Genomic DNA, 25,454 nt, shown 5'->3' with positions numbered 1-25,454 from the left:
AAGGTAAGGGTGTGCTGTTTTGTTTGAGACATGCAGAGCTGGCTCCTGTCCAAGCAAGGGGCTGCCAGAGATGAGCACCTTTATCAAGTTCCTGTACTCTCCTATCAGATTTGCTGAGAAAAGGCTGAGTAAACATACACGAGATCTTTGCTTCAGTCTTAAGAGGCAAAAAGCATAACAGAGAGCAGAACTAGACAGAAGTTTTCCCTGGGGGAAGAGGCAGAAGAAATACTGAAAGAGATTGGAACGAATGCCAGCATAAACAGTAAATAAATCACAGGACGTTAAGACTGACAAAAATCAGGACCCAGAAACCATCAAGAGAGACGTCCTGAACAAACAGGCAAGGATACAGGGGGCGGGAAACGCACTTCAATGCACTTCAGTCTTTGTAAATGAGGCGCTGTGACCAAGGGCAGACTGGAGTAGCAGCTATTTGCAAGAGCGGGTGGAAGCGCGGGACGAAGCGCTGCCTCGCCGGGGCGGTCGGGCGCTTCTTCACAGTGCGTTTCCACGCCGGGATGCCCGGTCGCAGTGACGGGGCAGAGGCACCGGAGTGATGCAGGAACTCAGTAGGCAGCTTTCCCAGGCGCCGAGCCCATGGCAGGATTTCGAAGGGGTAAACGTACCTGGGAGGAGCGGCACAGCCGCAAGCGCTCCCCTGTCGGGACTGCTTTAGGATTAAACTCGCGCTTAGCTTTGGGGCGCCTCGCCCCGCCGGGTGCTCGCAGGCGGCAGCTTCAAACCGGGACGACCCGGCGCGCCTTTCCCCTCCGCGCTCGCAGATCGCTGATAACAGCGGCACCGCCCTCCCGGGGAGATCCTGTGGCGTCGGGACGCCGTGGGGCAGCCCCCTCCCCGCGCCCAGCCGTCCCTCCGAGAGCCGCCGCGGCGGGAAATCGGGCCCGGGAGAGGGTCGGCCACGGCGGCACCTGCCCCGCCGCCGCGAAATGGCCGCCTCCCCGCGTGTGCCCCCCGGCGGCAGGCGGCGCTGCGCGGTCGGCTGGCGGTGGGCGGAGGGGCGCCGCGATGGAGCGGAGAGCGGCCAGCGAAGAGGAGGCAGCGCCCGCGGTGAGAGAGGGCTGCGGCTCGCGGTGGCGAGAGGGAGCGTGTGAGGGGACTCGGCGGTGGCGGGACGCCGACTCTGCGCGTCCCGTGCGCCTTTTGCGGGAGAGTGGCCGGCAGGGAGCGCGGGGCGCAGCCGGGCCGCCGTGAGCCGGGACCCCCGCTCTGCCGTCTCCGTGGCGCGGGCTCGGTGCCCCGGCTGCCGGCCGCGCGGCTCCCCAGCTCCGCGCTGAAGGTAACCGAGCTCGGCGTTGTTCGGGGGGCTCGTGACTGCCGGGCGGAGCGTGGCAGCGCGGCGTCTGCCGGTGCTAGAAGTGCCCGAGAGCGCTTCTCCCCTCCGCTCGTCCTTCTGGGGGTGTTTCTCTTTAGTTCTGGAAATGAGATTTCGTGGGCTGTCACTGGCATGGGGGTAACGCGCTCTGGCACGCGAGCACAAACGAACCCCTGGTCCAGGAGTCCGAGCTCAGCCCGCCTCCCGCCGGGTGCCGGTATCTCTCTCGAGGTCTGTTCGATATTCGGTCGGGTTGCGTATCTACGAAGTAACGCGTGTAGCCAGTGCGACTGATCGTGGGTTTCAGTTTGGATCTCTAGCTCTGAGTACGCGTGTCAGTTATAGTGATGTTTGTTACACGTGTTACTAAAAGTTTGGGCGTTGACATGTTCTCAGTAACAGTGAATTGTAAATTGTGAAGAAAAGTGCGGTGTTGATACGCCCTCATCAGCGCTGGACCTGAACTCAGGGCTTAAGGTTTGAGCCAGGGACGAAGATTGTTACCTGTAAGACCCTCGATGCCCGTGATCCCCTTTAACTGTGCCTTTCCCTAAGAGATGAGCTCTTCTTCCTGCACAGCGTTGGTTCAAGAGTTACTTTTACAAGTAGGAGCTTTACAGCACATCTTTTGTTCCTGAGGAAGGTTGGCTGAGTCCATAAAAAGTGGCAGACTTCAGCTGAGGACTTATTCTTGGTGCAGCCCGCAGTGCTGAAGTTGTTTCAGTAGGAGAGGCTTCTTTCGGGTCTCCTTATCCGCCACGGCAGTTTGCATGGCGCTGGAATTCCTTGACGATGACCTTCAGGGAAAGCACTCAGCTTTGCTCAGAGGATCACGTACCTCTTCTATTTGCTCTTCTTAAGTCTTCCCTAAAACAATCAGTAGAGCATTTGGAAGGAAACCCATGACTGAACATTCAGCACTTTCTCTCCCTTGTGGAAAAGCCAGTAGACATTCGGACTTGTTATGGGTCCTGGAAAGGTTTCTAGCCGAGCACAAAAGATCAGATTTGGTACTGCTACAGGAAAATGTAAGGTGGGAGAAGGGATAGTATTCCCTTTTTGTTCCTCATTCTTTTTGTGAAGAAAGAAGGTTAAAAATTGGGCGTTTGTTTTTTTTTTTCTGGGCTACTTTTGGTTGTTTAATCAGTGTGTCCATTTCTCTGAAATCTCCAGACTTCTGCCTTTAAAAGAATATTGCCTGATTCTTTCAGGCAGCATGAATCTGAGATATTACTGCATTTGTTAGGGGATGAACACCACTTGGCCTTGTGCCTCTGGTCTTGTGCCTACTAATACACTGTGGGAGCTGTGTGTTAGCTGTCAATAAATGTCTGTCATCTCTTAGGTCTTAATTATAAAATGGTTTTAAAACGGCATGCAAAGGAAACTTTCAGCTCAGCATGTAAATGCGGTAGAGCCTTGTGTATGAATAACACGTTGCCTACATCTATCAGCACTGTCTCCATTAATAAAGCCCTCTTTTGTTTCTGTGGCTTTAGTTTCAAAGCCCTAAAATATGTGCAGTTTTCAGTATGCTGGTTGGTTGTGGGTTTTTGTTGTTGTTGTTGTTGTTTGCCTCCTTTAGCAGTTCTGTGCTTGTAGAACAGTTGCATTTCTTCTTAGAACAAGATACAGGCAGGGCTGAAATAGCTGCTGGATGCTTTTCCCCTTTTCTTTGCTGTCATGTTTGATTCTAAGAACAATTTCAGGACAGTCTGAGGTTGCTGCTAAGTAATCTGTCCTGTATCAGGCACTAAACGCAGTACTGTCTGGAAGGGAACAGTGAGTCAAGCAAATGCTGGGTAGCTTTTGATGTACTGTGGAAGCCCTCTGTAAAAAAGTTGTACTTCTGTAGCAGAAGATCTATCTAGCTTTGGAATCTAGTGCCAGAATAGCTCGTGGGAACTGCCTGTATAGTAGCTAACCTACACCAGTATCCTGCACATGCATGTTGTCTTTTGAAGTCTGAGTACAGCTGTTATCTTGTTAACTTGCTCCTGGCAATGATTTGGTAGCTTATCTTGAGCAATTGGGAGCACAAAAGAATTGGATGTGATTGCTGTGTCCTGCCTTTGCAAGGCAGAAAGGTGGGGAAGCGTCTTGAGGCTGAACAGATGATAAAGTACATTTTCAGTTTGTGTTATTAAGGGAAGAAACAGAAAACAGGAGTAGTAAAAACTCCGAATGTTTTCTGAAGCTATAAATGATCGAGGAGGCTGCATTGTATTTTAAAAACTGTGTAGATGCTCTGGGACCAGAATGTTTGAATTTTTCATGCAGATAAGTCTCATTAGGGGGGTTAAAACTTTGTCAGGTGTATGGAGATGATGAGGATCAAGATTGTTTTTTAAAATAGCTCCAAAAAAAATTGAAAAGAAACTGAAAAGACACTAAGAGGCTCTGACCAGGTAACTCATAAAATGTGCAGCATACGTTGCATTGAGTTGAGTAGCTTATTTGCTTAATTAAGGCATCCATTTTGAGTTATTTGACTTGCACATTTCCCTACTCAGATTAATGTCTTCATCACAGCGATCATTACACCACTTCACCATTTATATTCAGTGAACCTTAACGCTTTTTTTAATCAGTCAGGTAGCTTTAAGTATTCATAATAATCTTGATAACTTCAAGATGCTTTTCCTTCTTTTCTGGTGAGTTATAATTTCTCTTCTTATTCTATGTCACAGCCGAACCCATCTTCAGTTTCAAGATGCAGTTTAGCCACAAGTCAGACTCTTGCTTCTATTTGTTTGCATAGCCTCTTGCTGTCCGGAAGACTTTTTCCCTGCTGCTTGCTTTTCTTTTTCAACGGGGTGAAGATGCCAAAGTGAATTCAGATTCTGTGTGGCGTGGTTAAACGTTAAGCAGAACCAAGATTTAGGAAAAAAAAAGTTGTTTGAAGACCTGGCTAATGCAGGACAAGCGGTGATGGTTGTCTCTGACTTTCACTTGACTTCCCAGAAGAACATGCTGATGCTCCCCTCTGTTACTCAGGATGAGAGAGGAGCTGGAGTCCCTCTGCTCCCTTGGTGTTGCCTTTCTGCCTTTACCACGGCAAAACTCATTTGTAATGTCTGAAAGGCAGTGTGCTGTAAGATAAGTGTTTTACATTTAAAAACTTTCAGTGCTTCCACTGACCTTAGGTGCGTGTGAATACATTGAAGGGCGATTTCTGGAGCATTATTGCGATTAAATATTTAGAATCTCTGCATCTTTTTCACCGTCAGGGGGAGGGGGGAGGGAGAAGGGTAGTCTCAAAGTTAGCTAACATGAACTGACATCTCTGTTAAATGTTCAGGTTATACCAACAGATGTGCCATTTCAGAACCATAAGGATGATAAAATCTGAAACTTCAAAGTGAAACAGATATTTGTGGTATGTTTTCTTAATGGCAGAAAACAAAAGGAAGAGCTTAAATGACTGTAATTGAATCAGGTCGCTTTAACATCTTCCTACTCCGGGTTAGAAAAGGTGCCAAACAATCTCTTTGACTTTCAGAATTCTAGATAACTAAATTAAAAGCAGTAAGGATCATCAGAACTGCTAAATGTGATGCCAGCTACTGAGAAAAATTAACACAAAGTTGCTTTGTTTACAGGATATCCACACAAATAATGGTTCTCTGTTCTTACTTGGTTAGCCAGTGCGTTTCATTTTCTGAGCGATCTTGGCAGAACTTGTGAAGTTTGTTGAAAACAGAGGTTCCAACTAAAGTGTGTTAAATTGGAGTTTTGCACAGCTGGCAGGAGGTAAATCAATATTAGGCAAATGGGAAAGAACATGAGCGTTTAAAAGGAAAAAGAACTTTACAGAAGATTCCAGGAGTATTAAAGCAACAATGATTAAACAAAAATAAAGCATTAAAAATGTATCCTTTTGGCATCACTATGAAAGATGGAAAATTATGCATACCAGTGATTATTGAGATTATTCTTCTTTTTCAGAGCCTTGAACTTCTTGAAGAAGCAAATGCTGTTTAGACTGAGATGATGTGCACAAGGAGCTCTTTGAAAGATTAATGGTGCTGGGTTGAGTTAGAACCATTTGCCTGAGCCCTCTGTTGATGACTCCACTAGCAGAATGAATAGACTGGTATCAGCTGGGCAGGAAACAATGAGCCAGTTCTGGTGCTGTCTGTGCTCAGGTTTGTCTTGTGCCCAGGAGCTCGAGTGAGTAGCTGTGAGTATGCTGGTTAGAGCCTTCTTGCTCTGGACTGGGTCTCGAACCCAGTGTCTGCATCCCTGCCTGCATGAGTAGGAGCTCAAATCTTGGTTCATTGAGGGTTTGGGTCCCCTGGAATAATAAGTAAATTCAGTTTTCTGAGAAGAGCCATTCAGTATATACTGAAATGAAATGTCCTTTGCCATCCTTTCAGGTTTTTTTTGTTCGTTTGTTTCTCTTTGTTTTTTAGTATTTCTAATGAGACATTATTGGAAAGAGCTGAAAATGAAGCTTCTCAGATATACAGAAAAGCTGGCATTGTGTTGGCTGCAAGGCAAATTCATCACCTTTAATGCATATTTACAGTATCTGAATTACAAGACATCTGTAATTTCAGAATGTTTAGGAAGAGACTGGACAGGTAAGGAAAAGAGGAAAAGTAACACGGTCAGATTTAGAATTAAACTATCCTGCAGAGATTTGACATGGCTGTGAAAATAATTCTTGTGGCAAACCTCGTAGCCCTGAAAAATATCCCTAACATCTTCAAGTCTTGCTAAGTTCTTTGGGATTCTGTTTGTCCAGGGTGTTGAGTAGAGCAGGATTCTGAATCCTAAGTTCATTTCCATACGTTATTTTCTTTTTTCCCATCTAGAACTGAACTTAAGTTACTGTCTTTAAATCTTTGGCACATCAAACCAGCTTTGAATCAAGGAAAAGACTGCCGCTGATCGGACTGAAAATGGGTCGCCTCTTTGAGTAAATCTACTCACTGTTTCAACTTGTGAGGATTTGTGTTATCTTGATGTCTCTCTCTCTTTCACCTCCTCCTTTGGCTCTGCCCTGCCTCACCACAGCTCATCAGGACATGTATCGTGAGCCCTTCTCACTGTATCTCTCATGGCTGCCGTGTTGGGCTGTCATTGGCCTGAGCTGGAACAGTCTTGTTCGTAGCTAAACTGAAAATCTGGTTACAGCTGGACTGACTTTGATGAGTAATAATATAATACTGTATGCAGCACTGACAGCAACAGAAACATGCCTGTTTAACCACAGAAATGATGTAATTAATGAAGGGGAGGATGTGTGATTCCTTTCAGTGAGCTGAGGTCATGTTCCTTGCGTGGGTGGTGTGAAGGAATGTCAGCCCCAAGTTTAGCATACTGTTCGAAATTGATTATTGAACATATTGATGGATTTTTCAGCACATAGAAGAATTGTTGTGTTATTTTTTTTTAAAAAAAAAAAGCCATCCTGTTTTGGAAATGAGACAGAAACAATTGCTGGAGAAAGTACATCATAAACATGACCTGGAAATTTGACCTGGAAAGGTCAAAATAATAGGGGAGGGGATAGGCTGGGCTTGAGGAATAGGAGGGTCTTTGAACTTCAGATTGAAGAATCCTGGGTACTTCCCTCTGGTGGGTGGTGAAGAGTAGGAGAAACAGTTGTTTTCCTTCAGATTTTCAGTGTGGTTTTTCCAACCGATAAGGGCAGGAAGCTGGAGCCTCCATGGAGGCTCTGCAATCATAATATAAATCTGTTCGACAAAAGTCAGAATGAAGCCCAACTCTCTGTAGTTCAGAGCTTTCCAAATATTATTCCGAGGCTAAGCTCTTTATAGGTTAGGATTCCGCTAACTGACCTGCTAGAATGAAATTCTTATGTGGCTCTTGAGAATGATTTCTCTTTCCTCACAAACTGTCTTTGATAGTATGATTGCATTAAAGAGGTAATGCATTAAAAGCAGCTTTTTCCCAGGATATAGAACACATGCTCAGAAGTTTTAGTTTGTAATTCTGACATAATAAATGACTGTTTATGATGATTGCTGTAAAGTACTTTGGTTCGTGAAAATTACGTGCTTTGTGCTCCCTTTTCTCTTTTTTCCTGGTAGTGAATTTTCACTTATATTTTGAGAGCAGAAGCTTGCTGTATTTCTCCATACATTACTGTTACTGGACCTTATGCCATCTCTTCAGGCTGTGCAACATTGTCAATCAGCTGAACTGTTAAATTTATCTACAATAATACTAACCTAGTTCTAACCTTACCCAGCTGTTCAGAATGATGGATGATTTAACCTTCCAGCGGTTTTCAAACCTAAGAAATCAGTGAAGCCACAAGAAGCTTGTTTGGGATTTTTATTGATGTATACATGCGCTTACATTGAATGGCATCATTTATATGGTGTTGCTTAATGTCCTGAAGTACACATTACAATCTTGACCCTATTATGTTTAATTACGGTGACAGTTCCTGTGGAAGTACTCACATGAATTTTCAGTCTGACTTCCAAGCTAATTTTACGTACAGCATTTAAGTTCAGCTGATTTTATGTTTGCTGATTAAGGGAAAGTCATGGTTCCACAGAATCACGTTGTGACTTTTCCACTCTTCACCCTGCACAGAGGGAGAAGCAATGCCAAGCATGCCAGTTCTAGTTCAGATATGGCTGATTTCCAGAAGTTCTGTACCTAGAATGATTTTCTTGCTCTTTTCTTCTTCCTGATGTTTGTCAAGGTCATTTATTGAGGGTTGCCTTTCAGCTGTGATTTTCCATGTTATTAGATGTCTGTTATATCATCAAAGGTTTCAAAGAGGACTTTTCTGAGTATGACTCAAAAACGTGTGAAAACCTTTGAAAGTATACATGGATAAATGAAGCTGATTAGTGTTATATGTGAAAGACTGAAATAAAAGGAATTTTTGAATTGTCCTTTGTGACAAGCTGAAGAGTTCTTGAAGCTAGCATAAGGCTCCATTTTGTACTTAGTGGCTTTGAAACAAAAGATTGAGTTCTTTGGGCATATCCACAACTTTATCAGTATAAACAGCATATCCTCTACATTTTTGAGAGTCATAGCAGTTGCTAACTGTAGATTCATAATCTTCCCTTCTGTGTGTATATTCTTTAATGTAAATGTCACTAAAATATTCTCATTTCAGTAGTACATTCAGTATTTCCCGAAATCCCTTATTCTGAGTTCAACCTGTCTTTGTGGTTTTATGAGGCTTCATGCTGTGAAGGCTTCCTCTGACTGCAGAAAGACTTGAATTTCTTCTGGAGACTGCTGTTAAGGGCTCAGCAATGGAAGCAGTTCCTGGGGAATGTTCTTGGCTGTGCTGATGTAAATCAAAGGATCCTGTCCAGATTTACCTTTGTATAAATGAGAGCACATCTGAGTCCTAGATGTTTTTTCTAGTATTTCTTTGTACTTGTACCGTAGGATAGAGTTAAAACCTTCAGTTCTGGATTAATAATATATTACCCTTGGTCTAAGCAATGGTGAAAGTTCTGATTTGATTTCTTTGCTGCCTTTAAAATAGAAGTCTGTGAAAAGAGCTTACATTCAGTTCAGTGCCTGATCCTGCCAGGCTTTTCCCTTATTCACACAAGTGTTCTACTGAATACATAGGTGTCCTGAAGTGAGTATGGACTCCTGTAAGTAAAGGGTTTCAAGAATGGGTTTTTACAGAACTTTTAAATACCTGGCATTTATCAAACCTCATACATCCTAATTACTACTTCACAGCTGCCATGCTTTGTCATGTTAAGAAGTGTGGTGCATTATTTTTAATTGCCGTGTTGTTACTGTGTAGGTTCTGATAGTGAATTAGACTGTGACAAGTAACACCTGTTCAACTTTTAAGTAAGTGCATACTTCTCACAAATATGCTTTTTAGTTTCATATCGAACATGCCCATTATGTGGCAACCTACTAAAATTCTAAATGTTGGATTATAGTCTTTTAGGATTGTCTATTTAAGAATGTCTAAAGTTAAATTTGTTCTCCAAATGAAGGTATATTCCTTCAACTTAAAGTGAGAGAAGACCAGTGTGTGCATCTAAGACTCATGCTTCCATGAAATGAATGAATTAAGCTACTTGTAAAAAAAGAAAAAGCCCTAAAAGGGGGTTACCTTCCTAGATACAGGTATTCTAGTCTGAAAACCCAAAGTCAAATGGAAATTTGTCATGTATAATGGCAGCAGCATGATTCTTATCTTAAGCCTCCGGAGTCAGCATTTCTTTAACTGTTCCTGTCTCCTCCTTGATTCAGAAGATTTTTCAACTATGACCTAAAAACTAAAGAAGTCATATGAGACTAGCAGTAGCTTAGACAAGATAGATTTTGATAGATTTTTGTCTTTCCAGAACTTTCAAACAGGAGCAAAGAATCCTAAAAAAAAGCCTTCATCAGGAAAGAAAATGGTTGACTTTGCGCTCCCCTCCCCCAGAGAGTTCTGCTTACAAAAATGTGCTGTTTTCAGGTGTTTTGAAAGCAAAAACTCTGCTAAGGCCCAATCCTCAACTTCCTTCCTTAAGTTTAACGTTACTTAGAATCATAGAATGGCCTGGGTTGAAAAGGACCACAGTCATCATCTAGTTTCAATCCCCCTGCTATGTGCAGGGTCACCAACCACTAGACCAGGCTGCCCAGAGCCACATCCAGCCTGTGCCAACTTATTGGCACATGTTTGAGTGTAAGATAGAACTGAGCTTCACACTTGGAATTACTACCTTTTTTTTTTTTTTTTTCCACCTCACATCAGTCTGAAAATTAGTCTGCCTTCATACAGTACAGGGAAGAAGTGCCAAGATCTGAATACTTGAAGGGCCTATTCACCTTGCATGTAACATATAAGTTCTCATCTACACAGTGTGCCTACTTTTAGCTCTTTTGCTTATTTCAGCAGGAGTATAAGAACTTATCAAGGGGAAAAAACAAATGCAATGAGGAGTACCCAGCACCCTGCCGTACCATCCTGAGTACCTTCATTCCCTGAAACCACTCGTTTCAGATTCTTTGTGGAGGATGTCCCATGAGGCTTTCAGTATTTGTGGGCCGTTTTGACAAGTGAGTTGGACATGAGTCAGCCATCTGCCCTAGTGACCCAAAGGGCCAACTGTACCCTGGAGTGCATCAGGCCCAGTGGTGCCTGATGAGGGAAAGGGTCCCACTCTGAGCTTGTGTGGCTGCGCCTCAAGCACTGTGTGAAGTTCTGGGACCACAACATAAGAAGGACATAAAACCATTAGAGAGCATCCAAAGGAAAGATCCAAAGATGGTGAAAGGTCTGGAGGTCAAAGTGTATGAGAGTGACTGAGGTCCTTTGGTTAGCTCAGCCCAGAGAAGAGGAGGCTGAGAGGAAGCCTCATGGTGGCCTACTGCTTCCTCACAAGGGGAGAAGGGAAGCAAATGCTGATGTTTCTGGTGACAGCAACAGGACCTGAGAGAATGACATGAAGTTGCATCAGAGGAGAGTCATAGAATCACCAAGGTTGGAAAAGTTCTCCAAGATCATCCAGTCCAACTGTCCACCTGTCACCAATATTTCTCACTAAACTGTGTCCCTCAGTACAACATCTAAATGTTCCTTGAACACCTCTGGGGACAGTGACTCCACCACCTCCCTGGGCAGCCCATTCCAGTGTCTACCCACCCTTTCAGAGAAGAAATTTTTCCTGAAGTCCAACCTGAATCTCCCTTTGTGCAACTTCAGTCCATTCCCTCTTGTCCTATTGTTAGTTACCTGGGAGTAGAGGCCAACCCCCACCTCACCACAGCCTCCCTTCAGGTGGTTGTAGGGAGCAATATGTTTTCCCCTGCGCCTGCTCTTCTCCAGACTAAATAATCCCAGTTCCCTCAGCTGTTCCTCATATGGCTTGTCATACTGACTATTGGGTGAAGGTTCTTTACCAAAGGATGGTTGGGCACTGGAACAGGCTCCCCAGAAGAGTGGTCGTGACACCAAGCCTGCCAGAGTTCAAGAAGTGTTTGGCCATTGCTCTGAAGACATAGGGTTTGATTTTGGGGTGGTCCGTTGTGGAACCAGGAGTTGGACTCAATGATCCATGTGGGTCTCTTCCAAATTGGGATATTCTGTGATGCTAACTCTTTGCCACTATTACTTCAGAGATTTCTACAGGAAGTTGGCATGGTATGCTACGGTTCTTGTCTTGTTCTTTGTCATAAGAGCTATATGAGGCCCATAATGATCTATTTAAAGAATTTTTATAGTACTTTTCTTCACAATAACCTAGTTATTCCCTGTGTACCTTAGCTCAATCAACCTCAATTGCAAGCAGAACTGTTGAGGAGACAATATACAGATCTCAGAGGAATGCACAGAAATAATTTGCAATCCTGATGGAGAGCAATGTTTTCTTAATTGTCTTTTTTCATGAATCTTAAGAATTCACTGGAGTATGTTATATTATGCCACTCTTGTTATTCTTAAGAGTGAACATTATTAGAAAGAAAAAAGAAAAATTAATCGTAGCACAGAATTATCCTACTTTATAATTTTAAAGTTATTCTATGCATCACTGGAGATTTCAGTACAAATAATGAAGCATGAAAAATGGCTACAGTTATGTTAAACAGGATAGAAAGGTATAAAAGAAATCAAACTGTTTATTTTCAGAATGTAAATGAAAATGCAGTGTTTGGGTTTGGCTTTGTAGGACATACTGCCTGTGTGAGCAAGGTAGTCATTATTGTGCATTGTGAGGTTTTTGTGTCTTATTTCCTTTCATTACTAATGAAAGCTAGTAGGGGAGGTACAACTTTCAGCCATTTGTTGCTGGAATTACAGATGACCATCAAATGTATTAAAATAGGCATCATATAAGCATAATCATAAAGGTAAAACTGCACTGTCTGGTATGTTCTGTCTAAAAGGGTCCCAGCTCAGAGCAGAACAATAGTGTTCAGGCTGTTTAGCCATACATATGGCATTATTATATAATGATTATATTATTAATAGTGGGGCTGGTGAGCCACACCTCTGTGCCAGGAAAGATCATGGAGCAGATCCTCTGACCTCTAGGTGGGAGCTGGGGGAGTAAATCACCTCCCCTCCCCCACTATAAGGGCTAAGCAAGTCTGAGACCTCCTCATGAGACTGAATGTATACAAGTTTATGGGGCCAGATGACATGCATCCCTGAGTCCTGAAGAAGCTGGCTGATGTGGTTGCTTAGCTGCTCTCCATCGTATTTGAAAAGTCATGGCTATCAGGCGAAGTCCCCAGGGACTGGAAAAAAGGAAACATCACTCCAATTTACAGAAAGGGAGGAAGGAGGACCTGGGGAACTGCAGGCCAGTGAGTCTCACCTCTGTGCCTGGGAAGATCATGGAGCAGATCCTCCTAGAAGGCATGTTAAGGCACGTGAGGGATAAGCAGGTGATCTGAGACAGCCAACATGGCTTTACCAAGGGGAGGTCATGTCTGACCAATGTGGTGGCCTTCTGTGATGGACTGATGATGTCAATGGACAAAGGGAAGGCAACCAGTGTCATTCATCTGGACTTGTGCAAGGCCTTTGACATGGTCCCCCTCCACATCCTTACCTCTAAATTGGAGAGAGAGAGATTTGAGAGGTGGGCTATTTGGTGGATAAGGAATTGGTTGGAACGCCGTAGACAGAGGGTTGTGTTGAATGGCAGTATGTTCAGGTGGAGGCCAGTGATGAGTGGTGTCCCTCAGAATTCTGTCTTGGGACTGGTGCTCTTAGACATTTTCATAAATGACATTGATGATAGGCTTGAGTGCACCCTCAGCAATTTTGCCAGTGTCACCAAGCTGAGTGGTGCGGTTGACACGTAAGAAGGAATGGATGCCATCCAGAGGGATCTTGGCAGACTTGAAAGGTGGGCCCTTGTGAACCTAGTGAGGTTCAACATAGCAAAGTGCAAGATTTTGCACTTGGGTCAGAGGAGCCCCCTATACATGTGCAGACTGGGAGAAGAAGAACTTGAGAGTAGCCCTGTGGAGAAGGGCCTAGGAGTTCTGGTGGGAGAAAAATTGAACATGTGCCAGTAATGTGCTCTTGTAACTTGGAAGACCAATGGTATCCTGGGCTCATCAGAAGAGGGGTGGCCAGCAGGGACAGGGGTGTGATTTATCCCTTTCTACTCTGCCATGGGATGTGAGGCCCCATCTGGAGTACTGTATCCAGGTCTGGGGCCCCCAGTATAGGAAAGATGTGGAGCTGTTGGAAAGGGTCCATAGGAGGGCCATGAACATGATCAGAGGGCCGGAACAACTCCTCTATGAAGACAGGCTGATGGAGCTGGGCTTGTTCAGCATGGAGAAGAGAAGGCTGCAGGGTGACCCCATTGCAGCCTTTCAATATTTAAAAGGGATTATAAACAGGAGAAGAATCAACTTTTTACAAGGATAGGTAGTGATAGGACAGGGGGGAATGGTTTTAAGCTCAAGGAGTGAAGTCAAGCAGAGAGAGTGGTGAGGTGCTAGAACAGGCTGCCCAGCGAGGCTGTGGATGCCCCGTCCCTGGAGGTGTTCAAGACCAGGTTGGATGGGGCCCTGGGCAAGCTGATCTAGTATCAGATCTGAAGGATGATGGCCTCGCCTGTGGCGGGGGGTTGGAACTTGATGACGCTTTGTCCCTTCCAACCCAAACCATTCTATGATTATTATATGTAGATCACTCTGAAAGCAATGCCTCGTATTTAGTTCTGTGGAAGCTACAACAGATAGAAAGAGCACAATAACCCTATTTGGTAAATTCTCAGCCACAGAGTGTTATTTTTCAACATAGTCACCAGCATTAAACATTTTCATCAGCCATTAACAAGAGCCTACATTCTGCGCTTGTAAAAATCTGCACCAGCAAGGAGACTCACCATTTCACAACTGCTCTGATGGCACTGTTTCTTGGTAGGTAGATGTCCTCACAGTCCATCTTTCATTGGCTTGAACAGGTGGAAGTCAGAAGGCACTAAATCTGGACTGTGCAGTAGGTGTGATAAGACAGTCCAACCAAGATTGGCAGTGTGTTTCATTATCTTCAGACTGACTGGTTTGGGGCTGGCATTACTGTGTTTCAAGAAAAAGGTTGTCATCTTCTCTGGCCTGACTCTGGAATTTTGAACCTTCAGCTCAGAATTGCAATGTAGTGGTCAGAGTTGATGGTTGGTTTGTGTTCTGAAAGTGACAAAACTGGAGAAGCAAGAAGCTACTGTGCTGCTAGAAAACTGCGATACAGCTGCTGTCGCTGAAACCTGGTGGGATGATTCCCATGATTGGAGTGTGGCTATCAAGCTGTTCAGAAGGGACAGGCAAGGAAGGAGGCTGGATAAGGCCCTGGGCAACCTGATATAGCTGTGCATGTCTCTGTTCCTTGCAAGGGAGTTGAACTAGATGACCTGTAAAGGTCCCTTCTAACTATTAGTATTCTATGATTCTATTATACTATAGAAGGATCACTCCTTTCCTATCCCAAAAGCCAGTGCACATCACTTTACCCACTGAGGACTGCATCTTGAACCTTTTATTGGATGAGGAATTCACATATCACCACCCAATGGACTGCTGTTTTTACTCTGGCTCCCAGTGGTGATGCCATACCTCATCACTGATAATGATGCAATCCAGGAAACTGTCAACTTCAGCCTTGTATTGCTTCAGTAGGTCCTGACAGACTTGCGTACAGTGTTCTTTCTGTTCTGTGTGAGCATCTGTGGGACCCACCTGGCACGTGCTGCAATTTTCCACTGTTACCACCGCTATTGTTTGCCATACACTGAGGCTGTTATTCAACTCCATCCGTAGTTCCCTAGTTGTAATCTGCTGATTTGCATGGATGAGCTGATTAATACGCTCTTTATTTTGTGATGTAACATGTGCATGGCCTTCCAGGATGTGGCTTATCTTTCACATCTATATCACCACTGCTGAAATGTTCCACCCACCACTCCCTGTGCTCACATCCACTGTTTGGTCTCCAGAAATGTTCAGCAAGTGTTGATGAATGTCAGTGGATATATTTTTTTCTGCATGGAGGAATTCAGTGGCACACCTTTGCTTCATCCACACTTTCATGTCAGACTACCCCTCCGCTGCCATCCACATGGTAACAAAATGTAGAGGAATATTGGTGGGAAAGTTCAACCTATACTGCTGTAAGAACATCCACCTTTGATGTCGTGGGCCAACATAATAAAATAGAAAACATTACTTTTGGAACAGCCCTTCTAGTTTGCTTCTAGTGAGAAAGAAGATTAAAGCTAATGAATGAATATGATAATGAAATGGATATCCTCCTGCCACTTCCATAATTTTACCAAAGCCAACTAGTGAATGTCAGAGCACCAGGAAACAACGTGTGTTTCCAGAGATCTGGACATGGATATAGAGCATTTTTCTGTTGCTTTCTCACTTAAGTGGTTTCATTTATCACTTTTTATTTCCAACTTGCATTTTTTTACTGTCTTCGGAGCTGCCTTAAACTTTATCTGAAAGCAAGTAACATGGTAGCTGTAGGGAGTGTTAAATGCATAACCTTAAAGGAAACTAAACATTTTAACAGAAAATGAAACGAAGCTCAGTAAGGAAATGTATTTTTGAGAGTCAGTTGTTTTTTTTCATTGTGTTTGCACTTATTGACTATGAGAGTTCTGGCCCTGCTACTTCCTGCCTTTTTCTGGAGGGACAGTCTGCTTCCTGGGGGAAGAGAGAGAAGTATGAGACTTACAGGACCAGGAAGCTAGTGTTTGGTTACATGGGTGGCTAGAGGAGAATAGGGACCAAACTATCACGGCTTTCAGTTGTAGATCACTTTAGAGAGTGTGTTTACAGGGAGGTACTGCTCAGCATTAATTGTAAAGTAATTGTAAAGTAATTGTAAAGTAGTGAATGTTCAGATGTTCAAACCATGTGCTCAAATACTCATTTACAGATCAAAAATTAGATGTATAGAGTATTTCCTCAAATTTCCTTTGACTTTTCATCATGTTGGTAATCCAGTATGTAGTATGGCAGTTTGTTGGCCTCACTATGCTGAAAAAAAGAAACAAGAAGCAGATACTAAAACAGTTTGTATCCATCTTGCTCCTTAGGGACCGCAGTCAGATGGTATGATTATAGTCAGGGTATTGGTGTACTGTAAAAGCAGGATCTAGAAGGAAAAACTTGCTTCTTTATCCATTGGCTAGGGAAAGGAAGGAAATACATTTGTGCTAAGGATGGCATATACTTTTGGGTTTGTTTTTTTTTTTTGGTTCATATAGTGTGCCTCAGGTATACTTCTGTATACTTCTCAGCAATGAATGGCAGTTGAAATAAGACTAGTCAAGCCTAAGTAGAGATGTGTGCTCAAAGTTTGTCATACTCTCTTGTCAAGAGTATAGACTGTCCTCATATCATCTCATGCTGGTATTGAATTTCAGCAGACCAAATTCTGAGACTTTTTAGAAGTGCCAAGTGTAATGAATTGAGATGAATCTGTGAAAGGAAGAGATCTTAAGGAATGATGAAAAGTGCTGACAGTTAATTAACTTAGTAAACTAGGGTTATGTATCTAACAGGAAGGAAGAAAAGTAGTGAAAAGAAAGGAAAACTTATATTAGTCTTTGTCCTAAAGGGTTAAAGATTATATGAGAAAAAGGAGCAAATTGAATTTGCAAAACTAAATGGAAAGAAATGGGTGGATTTAGAATAGCATTCATTAGAACATAAGATTATTTACAGTAAAGGTTCCAAAAGAAGAAGGAATATAAGTCAGTAAAACAGAATGACACTGAAATAGTGTCCTGCACTGCAAAAGCATCTGCTTTTGCGCACTGAATTCTACAGTAGCTTCTGGCTGGATTTATTTCACTGAAACAGTTGTGATTCTTTTTATGGGGAAAACACAAATGCTGGAAGAGGTACTATAGGAATACTTACTTATATTAAACTTTAGCATTTGTTATTTAATATGCAATATCCTCTGGATTTTAATAGCCAAGTCTTCGTTGAGTTTCTGGTTTGTGTGTTTCCATTCACTGAGAAATGAAAAATCAACATTTGAGCATATGGAGCTGGAGGTCCATGACAAATGGTGTCCCTAAGGGTCAGTACTGGGACTGTTGATCTTTAACATCTTCATCAATTACATCAACATTAGGATCAAGTGCACTCTCAGCAAGTTTGCAGATGACACCAAGCTGTGTGGTGTGGTTAACAAGCTTGAGGGATGGGATGCTATTCAGAGAGACCTAGTGAGCCTAGGTGGACTTCATGAAGTTCAAGAAATCCAAGTACAAGGTTTTGTACCTGGGTCATGTGCATGGGAATTGCCAAGTCATGGCCTGAACCAATGGTTGAGCACCAGGTGAGAAGGTGTGGCTAACCGAGGGAGCTCAAGTGCAAGCAGTGCACCTAAGTGACCCTGGGCCCACCCCTCCTTACCTGCATTTAAGGGTTAGCAGCTGAGGGAGTAGCATCTCTGGGTAGAGATAGTGCTCTTCTTGAGCTGTCACCAGTCATCAGAAAGGGTGAGCTATTTTTTCTTATTTGTCGTCTTCCTTTCCTCCATGGTGCTTACATCCCAGTAGAAGGCAGTGCCATTGCCTTCCTTTGCTCCACAGTCATGACAGCCCTCACTGTCAGTACAAGCAGGGGGACAAAAAGGCAGAGGACAGTCCTGCTGAAAAGATCTTGAGGATACTGGTGGATGGCAGGTTGGACATGAGTCAGCACTGTGCCTTCACAGCCTAGAGTGCCAACCATGTTCTGGACTGCATCAAAAGAATTGTGGCTGGGGGGTTGAGCAGGGTGATCCTGCCTCTCTAGTCTGTGCTGGTGAGGCCTCACCTCTGTGTCCAGATATGGAGTCCTCACTACAGGAGAAACGTGAACCTGCTGGAGTGCATCCAGACCGGGTCACAAATGTGATCCCTTATGAGGAAGGGCTGAAAGACCTAAGGCTGTTCAGCTTGTGGAAGAGAAGGCTCTGGGGAGACCTGATGGTGTCCTTTTGGTATCTAAAGGGGGGCTGTGAGTAAGAAGGGGGCATAGACTTTAGCACGGTCTGTGGTGATAAGACAAGGGGAAATGGTTTCAAACTTGAATGGCAGAGATTTAGACTGGACATAAGGAACAAGATTTCCACAGTGAGGGTAGTGAAGCACTGGAACAGGTTGCACAGAGAAGTGGTAGATGCCTTATGTTTGGAGACATTAAGGTCAGGCTGGACCAGGCTCTGAGCAATGTGACCTAGCTGTAGATGTCTGCTCATTGCAGGGGAGTTGGACTAGATGATCTTTGAAGGTCCCTTCCAACTAAAGAGTTATATGATTTGAATGGCTGCATAGCTAATAAGCTGTTAGCACTATGTGGGCATGCTTTTGTGCATACAGACAAGGAGGCAGTAAAAAAAGTGACCATAAATGTAATTTATTTTTGCCACAGTTTGGATAATTAAAAAGCTATTAGTCATTGCTTATTGAAGGTGCCAGGAAATTTTCATTTGTTGCCCATGTATTTTGTGTTAACAACATAACAAATCCTATTGTGTTAGAGCATGCAGCTATAAGTAGTGATGAAGAACAAATGACATCAGTGCACAGTGGACTAAGTGAAAAGGCAGGGTGAAACTAACTTCTGAGGCAAGTACTAAGGAAAAGTTTGTCATCTGAAAAACTGATTTGAGCTCTGTCTGTTTCAGAAATCACGTTTTAAGGCCTGTGGGGATCAGTTCACAAAAGCTTTGAAGGTAAGTGCTAGGTAAATTAAGAAGTAAATCCAGGTTCAGTAATCCATATTCAGTCAGATAAATTGTAAAGAGCAACTTCAGACTTTGTGGCTTAGATGTGATGGCAAGGGATAATTGGGATGAATTTCTGTGATAGAAAACTATTTCTTACAGGACTATTTCTCACAACACGTGACCAAATGGTATGTGAATTGTACGTAACTATGAGTGTCTCTGTGAAAGAGAAAATGAATCTGATAACAAGGAGCTGGAACTGATGCATGATGAGTTGATACTGTGAGGTGTTTGTTTGTGGTGAAAGGATCTGTAAAAAGGGAAAAAGTATGATGCTGTACTAAAGGATAACTTAGAGAGAGAGTAAATAAACTGTTTAAAAATAAATTTGCTCAATTGAGAAGTAATAAATAAAACAGTGCAAGCATCTCCTTTGCCTTTTTATTATTAGGAAAGCAGCAGAAATGAAGCTAAGAGAAGAATAGGTGTTTTATTCATGCTGTAGTAAAAAATAAAATGATCAAGATTTGGTTGAAAGCATTACTCACTTGCGAGGGTATAAGAGTGAATGTCTAAAAATGAGGTGCTTAGCAAAAATTGTGAATATCCAGGAGAATTTGGAATGGAAATGTCTGTGACAACTATAAAATTTCTCACCACTGTCCATCTAGAATGGCTGGACTGGAGGCAGTGGAACTTCTGCTGTTTCAGTCTTTCTGGTATGGAAATAAAGCTATTTGGGAATGTGAGATAGGGGTGGAAGTGGAAGTGAGAATACATGTTGCCTCTTCCATCACCTTATCCCCATTTGTTGCTACGATTTTGCGCTCAGGAATGCTCCTGTGTTCTCGTTTCTCATTCTTTGCTTTCTTCTTTTTCGTCTCATTCAGTGGAACGTACTTGAGCTGAGGAGGCACTGTTCTATTGTCTTTTTTTTCTGTGTGTGAAAAAACAGAAGTCTGAAAATCTTAACAGATTTACATGTAAAGAATAGTGAGGACATTCTATGCTGTTCTGAATACAGAATTAAAGCAAACCTTCCTAACTTAGATTCCAAAAGGCTGTTGTGAGACTACATCTTCAGTTTTTAGGCACCTTATTAACTACATATTTATAGTATTTTATGACAATATGACAAGCAGCACAATATATAAGTATTCTGAAATAGCAACCAGTTAAAACTTGCTTGATGTTTATACATACATTATAGAAGTTCTTTTTTTTACTCTTCTGGACTAGTGAATTCTGTGACCCCAATTTTCTTTTGCTGTAACAAATTGTAAATTGCCTTAAATTAAGTGTGAATGCAGAGCATACATAAAACAGATGCAGTAGTAGAAGCGTGAGATCCTTACATACGTATTACAGAAAGGGATATTCAGTTGATTTCTTTTTTATTTTTGTTTTTTGACTGAACATTGTTTTTATATAAATATAATGGATAGTAAAATTTCATGGGTTTTGAGGAAACTGACTTTTTTTGTACTGTGATTCCTGGAGAATGCAGTTCAACAAGAGTATCTCCTATTTTTAGATGACAACATTTACCCAGCAGCAGAAGAGGTGATAGTTCCTGATGTTTGCTGACCCTTTCACTGGCTTTTCTTTTGTCATCTGGCTCTTCCCTGTGCATATATGCCTTAGATGGAATGTGTGAGTACTGTCTGAAAGGAGAATCCATAGTGCTTTTGTTATATAAGGACAGTTACGTTTTCCATAGAACTATTATGTGTCAAGGTATATTCTCTCTCTCTCTCTCTCTCTCAAAAAAAAAAAAAAAAAAAAAAAAAAGGATAATGTGTTCCCTTTTTCAGCTTAAATAACACATATGTTGTCATAAATACACATATATATATTTCTAGCTGCTTCTCATGGTAAATACCCGTGTATGAACAGACACTGGATTGAGCTATGCACACTGTGTACATGAAAAAACAGCATCTGCAGTAACTGCTTGTAACAGAAGGACTTACGCTCCCTGATAGAAGTTGCTGGAATGTAAAACAAGAAGCACTTAAGATTCATATTGGGTAGGTATATTTATTATTATGAAGAGCTTCTTTAAGCATTGTACTTAAGTGCAGAAAAATTCAGCTTTATGTGCACTACAACACCATAGAAATCTATTCATTTATAATAATACTCTTGTTTCAGACAGTATCTTACCACTTTAGAGAGATCAGTTGATGCACAGTGCTGACTTCTGATACAAGAGTGCCATAATGAGGCCCACGTGGAATTAAATCTGGCAAGGGATATTAAGGGCAACAAGAAGGCCTTCTTTAAGTAAGTACATCAGAATCAAAAGGAAGACTAGGGAAAAAATGGGCCTACTGCAGAATAAGGTGGGTATGCTTGTAACAGACACAACTGTGAAGGGGAAATCATGCTTGATCAGTCTCGTAGCCTTCTCTGACGTCATCAACAGCTGGGTAGACAAGAGGAGAGCTGTGAATGTTGTATACCTTGACTTCAGCAAGGCTTTTGACACTGTCTCCCATATCATCCTCGTAGGTAAGCTTAAGAAGAGTGGGATAGATGAGTGGACAGTGTGATATGTATTGAGAACTGGCTGACTGGCAGAGCTCAGAGGGTTGTGATCATTTGACATCAGAGTCCATTTGGAGGCCGGTAGCTAGCAGTGTTTCCCAGGGGTCAGTTCTGGGCCTGGTCTTGTTCAATATCTGCATCGGTGACATAGCTGAAGAGATAAGAGTTCACCCTCAGCAAGTTTGCTGATGATACAAAGCTGGGAGGGGTGGGTTAGGGACCTGGAGCATCTTCTTTATGAGGAAAGGCTGAGAAACCTGGGACTACTTAGCCTGGAAAAGAAGACTGAGGGGATCTTATGAACACTTACGAGTATCTGAAGGGTCACTGTCAAGAGGATGAGTCCAAGCTCTTTTCACTAGTGCCCAGTGACAGAACAAGGGGCAACAGTCACAAACTGGAGCACGGGAAATTCAGTATAAGCATGAAGAAGAACTTTATTGTGTGAGTGGCAGAGTGCTGGAACAGGCTGCCCAGAGAGATTGTGATGTCTCCTTCTTTGAAGATATTTAAACCTGCCTGGATGCATTCCTGTGCAACCCGCTCTAGGGAACTTTCTTTGCTGGGGGTTTGGACTTGATCTCCAGAGTTCCCTTCCAGCCCTGTGATTCTGTGATACTTAAAAAAATTACAGATATGGAGAATCTTTTGTTGCTTCCAAGAAATTTGAAAAAAACAAACAGCGGGTAGCGTTCCCTTCTGTCCTCCTGCTTGGAGACGAGGATCCAGCCAGAAGGAGGAAAACAGACAAGTTAAATGAATGGCTGTGTGTATGGTGTTATGCACAGGGCTTTGGGTTCTACCTTTGGTAAGCTGGGCATGCTGAGGTGGGATGGGATGCAACTGACCAGGAGGGGCAAGAATATACTGAGCGGCAAGCTGTCTGGGCTCATCACCAGTGCTTTAGAATAGATTTGATGAGAAAAGGAACTGTACTGCTAAGTGAGAGAGAACAGCTAGTGAATACTGCTGTTTTAGGAAGCAGCAGAGGAAAATGTCATATTTGTCTTGGAGAATTTTGGGAGTTCTCCTTCAAGAATGTAAGACTAAGAGCTCTTCATTCACCAGCATAAGAAATCAAGCAGAGGCAGCAAGAAACCAGCATAACTGATCAAGGTCTTGCTGGTCAAACTGAGGGATAAGAAGGAAAAACGTAGGCAGTAGAAGCTGGGATGAGTGGCCTGGGAAGAATACAGGTGTGCTGTTAGGACATGTAGAGATGAGATCAGGAACGCAAATGTGCTTATGGAACTGAACTGGGCAACAGATGCAAAAAATAACAAAAAGGGATTCTACAGGTACATTGGTTAGAAAAGAAAGGCAAAGGAGGGTATATCCCCTTTGGTAAATGTAAAGGGAGAACTAGCTACAAAAGACATGGAGAAGGCTAAGGCACTCAGTGAGTTCTTTGCCTCAGTCTTCACTGGCAGTCAGGCTTCCCATGCCTCATGTGTCCCTGAATATCTAGTTGGGGGCTGAGGGAGCAAAATCCCTCCCACTTTAAGAGCAGGGCAAGGCCAAAACTGCCTCATGAGATTGAACGGCCTATGGGGTCAGACAACACGCATCCTGGGGTCCTGAAGGAAATGGCTGATGTGGTTGCAAAGCCGCTCTCCATCATATTTGAAAAGTCATAGCATTCAGGTGAAGTTCCCAGTGACTGAAAATAGGGAAGCATCACTAGTTATTAAGAAAGGGAGAAAGGAAGACCTGAGGAACTGCAGGCTGGTGAGCCTCACTTCTCTGACAGGGCAGATCACAGAACAGATACCTGTGGAAGCTATGTTAAGGCACATGTAAGATGAGGAAGTGACCTGAGACAGCAAGCATGGCTTCACCAAGGGCAGATCATGCCTGACCAATCTGGTGGCCGTATGGAATGGAGTGATGGCATCAGTGGGCAGAGGTAGGGCAACTCATGTTATCTACCTGGACTTGTGCAAGGCCTTTGATATGGTCCCCCACCACATCCTTATCTCTAAATTCGTGAGATGTGGATTTGAAGGATGGACTGTTTGGTGGATAAAAACTGGTTGGATGGTCACAGCCAAAGGGTTGTGGTCAACAGATGTATGTGCAGGTGGAGGCTTGTGACAAGTGGTGTCCCCCAGGGGTCTGTCTTGGGACTGGTTCTCTTCAGCATCTTCATCAATGATGTAGACAGTGGAATCGAGTCGCTTTCAATATGAATCATTCTGTGAAAAACAAATGAAAAACCTCTGCTGGTAACAGGGCTGGAAAGCATGCCCTGTGAGGAGAGGCTTAGGTCACTTGGGCTGTCCAGTCTTGAGGAGACCAAGAGGTGACCTCATCGCTCTCTGAGGAGGGAAAGCAGAGGGGGGAGGTACTGGGCTCTGTTCCTGATCATTGGTGTCAGGACTTGTAATAGCACAAAGCTGTACCAGGTGGGAGTCAGGCTGGACATTGGGAAACATTTTTTTACTGTGATGATGGTCAGATGTCAGAATAGGTTTTCTAGAAAATTGGTTGATGCACCATACGTTATAGTGTTCAGGAGATGTTTGGAAAAAGCCTTGATTAGTGTGCTTTAACTTTGAGTTAGCCCTGAAGAGGTCAGGCAGTTGGACTAGATTATTTTTTGAATGTCCCTCCCAACTGAACTTTTCCATTCCATTATATTCCATTCTAATGTGCAAAGATTTTCAAAGGCACAAGAAGACTTTGCTTACCTAGAACAAGTCTGGTTGCTTAAACATTGGCATCCAGTGTTCTTTAAGATGTGCTAGCATGTTTTTCTTCCCTACATCATCACATCTATCATTTTCAGATATTGGAGAGGCACTAGGTGCCTCTGTGCAGGCACTGGTTTAAAACTTCCTTGTTTCCAGTGGAAACCGATGGGAGCTGATGGCTGTTTTGACCCTTGTCCTTCCCTGCACTGTGCTCCTGAGGGTTATGCTTGCAAACCCACAAATGTTTAATGTCTCAAATCTCACATTTGTCATTCCCCATCTGTTCAGGGGAGTATATGTATGTGGAATACATACATATATGTGAGAAATAGAGGGAATACACAGTGTGTGTGTGCAGGCACACATGCAAATGTGCATGTGATTGTGCTTAGTGTCAGTTACGTGCTTCCTTGGTAACTGTTTTCTTAGCTGATATTGCAGACTAAGGGCCTGATTCTGATAGAGGCAGAGTGTCTTTCAAAATGCTTGACACTTATTAACTTAACATGAAAAGTGCAGGGACTCTGCATATACTTGGATTAGTCTCTAAAATAATATAACTGCTTAATACCTTATTTGTCTCTATTCAAAGCCTTTTGTCCTTTACTGTGCCTCCTCATTCATGGTATTACAGGAAATTACTTATTTCTTTTTGACTTATTAGTCACTGTAAGCATAAAAGTACCAAGTGATTTTAGTTCATTATCATGTTTTATCTAATTTATATTTCCTAGCAAACACAGAAATTTATGTTGTGAGTAGGGTTTATTTTATAGCACCAAAAGGATCTTTTCTGTTGGTTAGTTCTGTCAGGCAAGCATTGTCAATGTTCCCCTCCGTTAAAGCAGTGAAAAAGGCCTGAGGATTTACTTCTACAGGAGGATGTTTCCATCACCTTTTCAGTTCCTCTTGATTCAGTTGAAGCTAGGGCTTATGGAGTATGATGATATGCTTCAATACAGTGCTTGTGAGACCAAATGGGGCTGCATGTTGTTGTCCAGGTATAGCATTATTCAGCAGTCCAATATTTATTTATTTCATGCAATTGTGTGGGATTGAGTTTGGAGCACAAATTTTCTTCTGGGAATGGGGACTGAATAAACTGGAGAGCAGCTGCTCATTCTGAGTGTAAGTGTAGTGATTCTGTGTCAGTGTAACTTTATTTAATGCTGAATGCATTAAAAAAATGAGGTTGTTTAAGGTGTAA

General features: G+C 42.9%; 1 protein-coding gene across 8 annotated transcripts in view; it reads left to right on the top strand.

Moving 5' to 3' along the window:
* Window positions 1-422: 422 nt before the first annotated feature.
* KCNG2 (potassium voltage-gated channel modifier subfamily G member 2) overlaps window positions 423-25,454 on the top strand; it is a 72,135-nt gene continuing 47,103 nt past the window's right edge. Inside the window, exons 1-2 of one of the 8 annotated variants that reach the window (XM_046918644.1) lie at window positions 1,009-1,071; window positions 20,539-21,290. Coding sequence is in view for 1 of the 8 variants with exons in the window: in XM_046918681.1 (XP_046774637.1) it covers window positions 601-1,071 (471 nt within the window). In the remaining 7 variants the exon portion in view is untranslated. Of the gene's footprint in view, window positions 1,301-1,347; window positions 1,568-17,874; window positions 21,291-25,454 lie in introns of those variants that run through there. The other 7 variants (XM_040675801.2, XM_015275836.4, XM_046918681.1 and 4 more) reach the window with 7 other exon arrangements.

This window comes from Gallus gallus, chromosome 2 (genome assembly GCF_016699485.2).
Source record: "Gallus gallus isolate bGalGal1 chromosome 2, bGalGal1.mat.broiler.GRCg7b, whole genome shotgun sequence".
Lineage (NCBI taxonomy): Eukaryota > Metazoa > Chordata > Aves > Galliformes > Phasianidae > Gallus > Gallus gallus.
The sequence above is the reverse complement of the archived record's forward strand: the minus strand, read 5'-3'. Positions and strand labels throughout refer to the sequence as shown.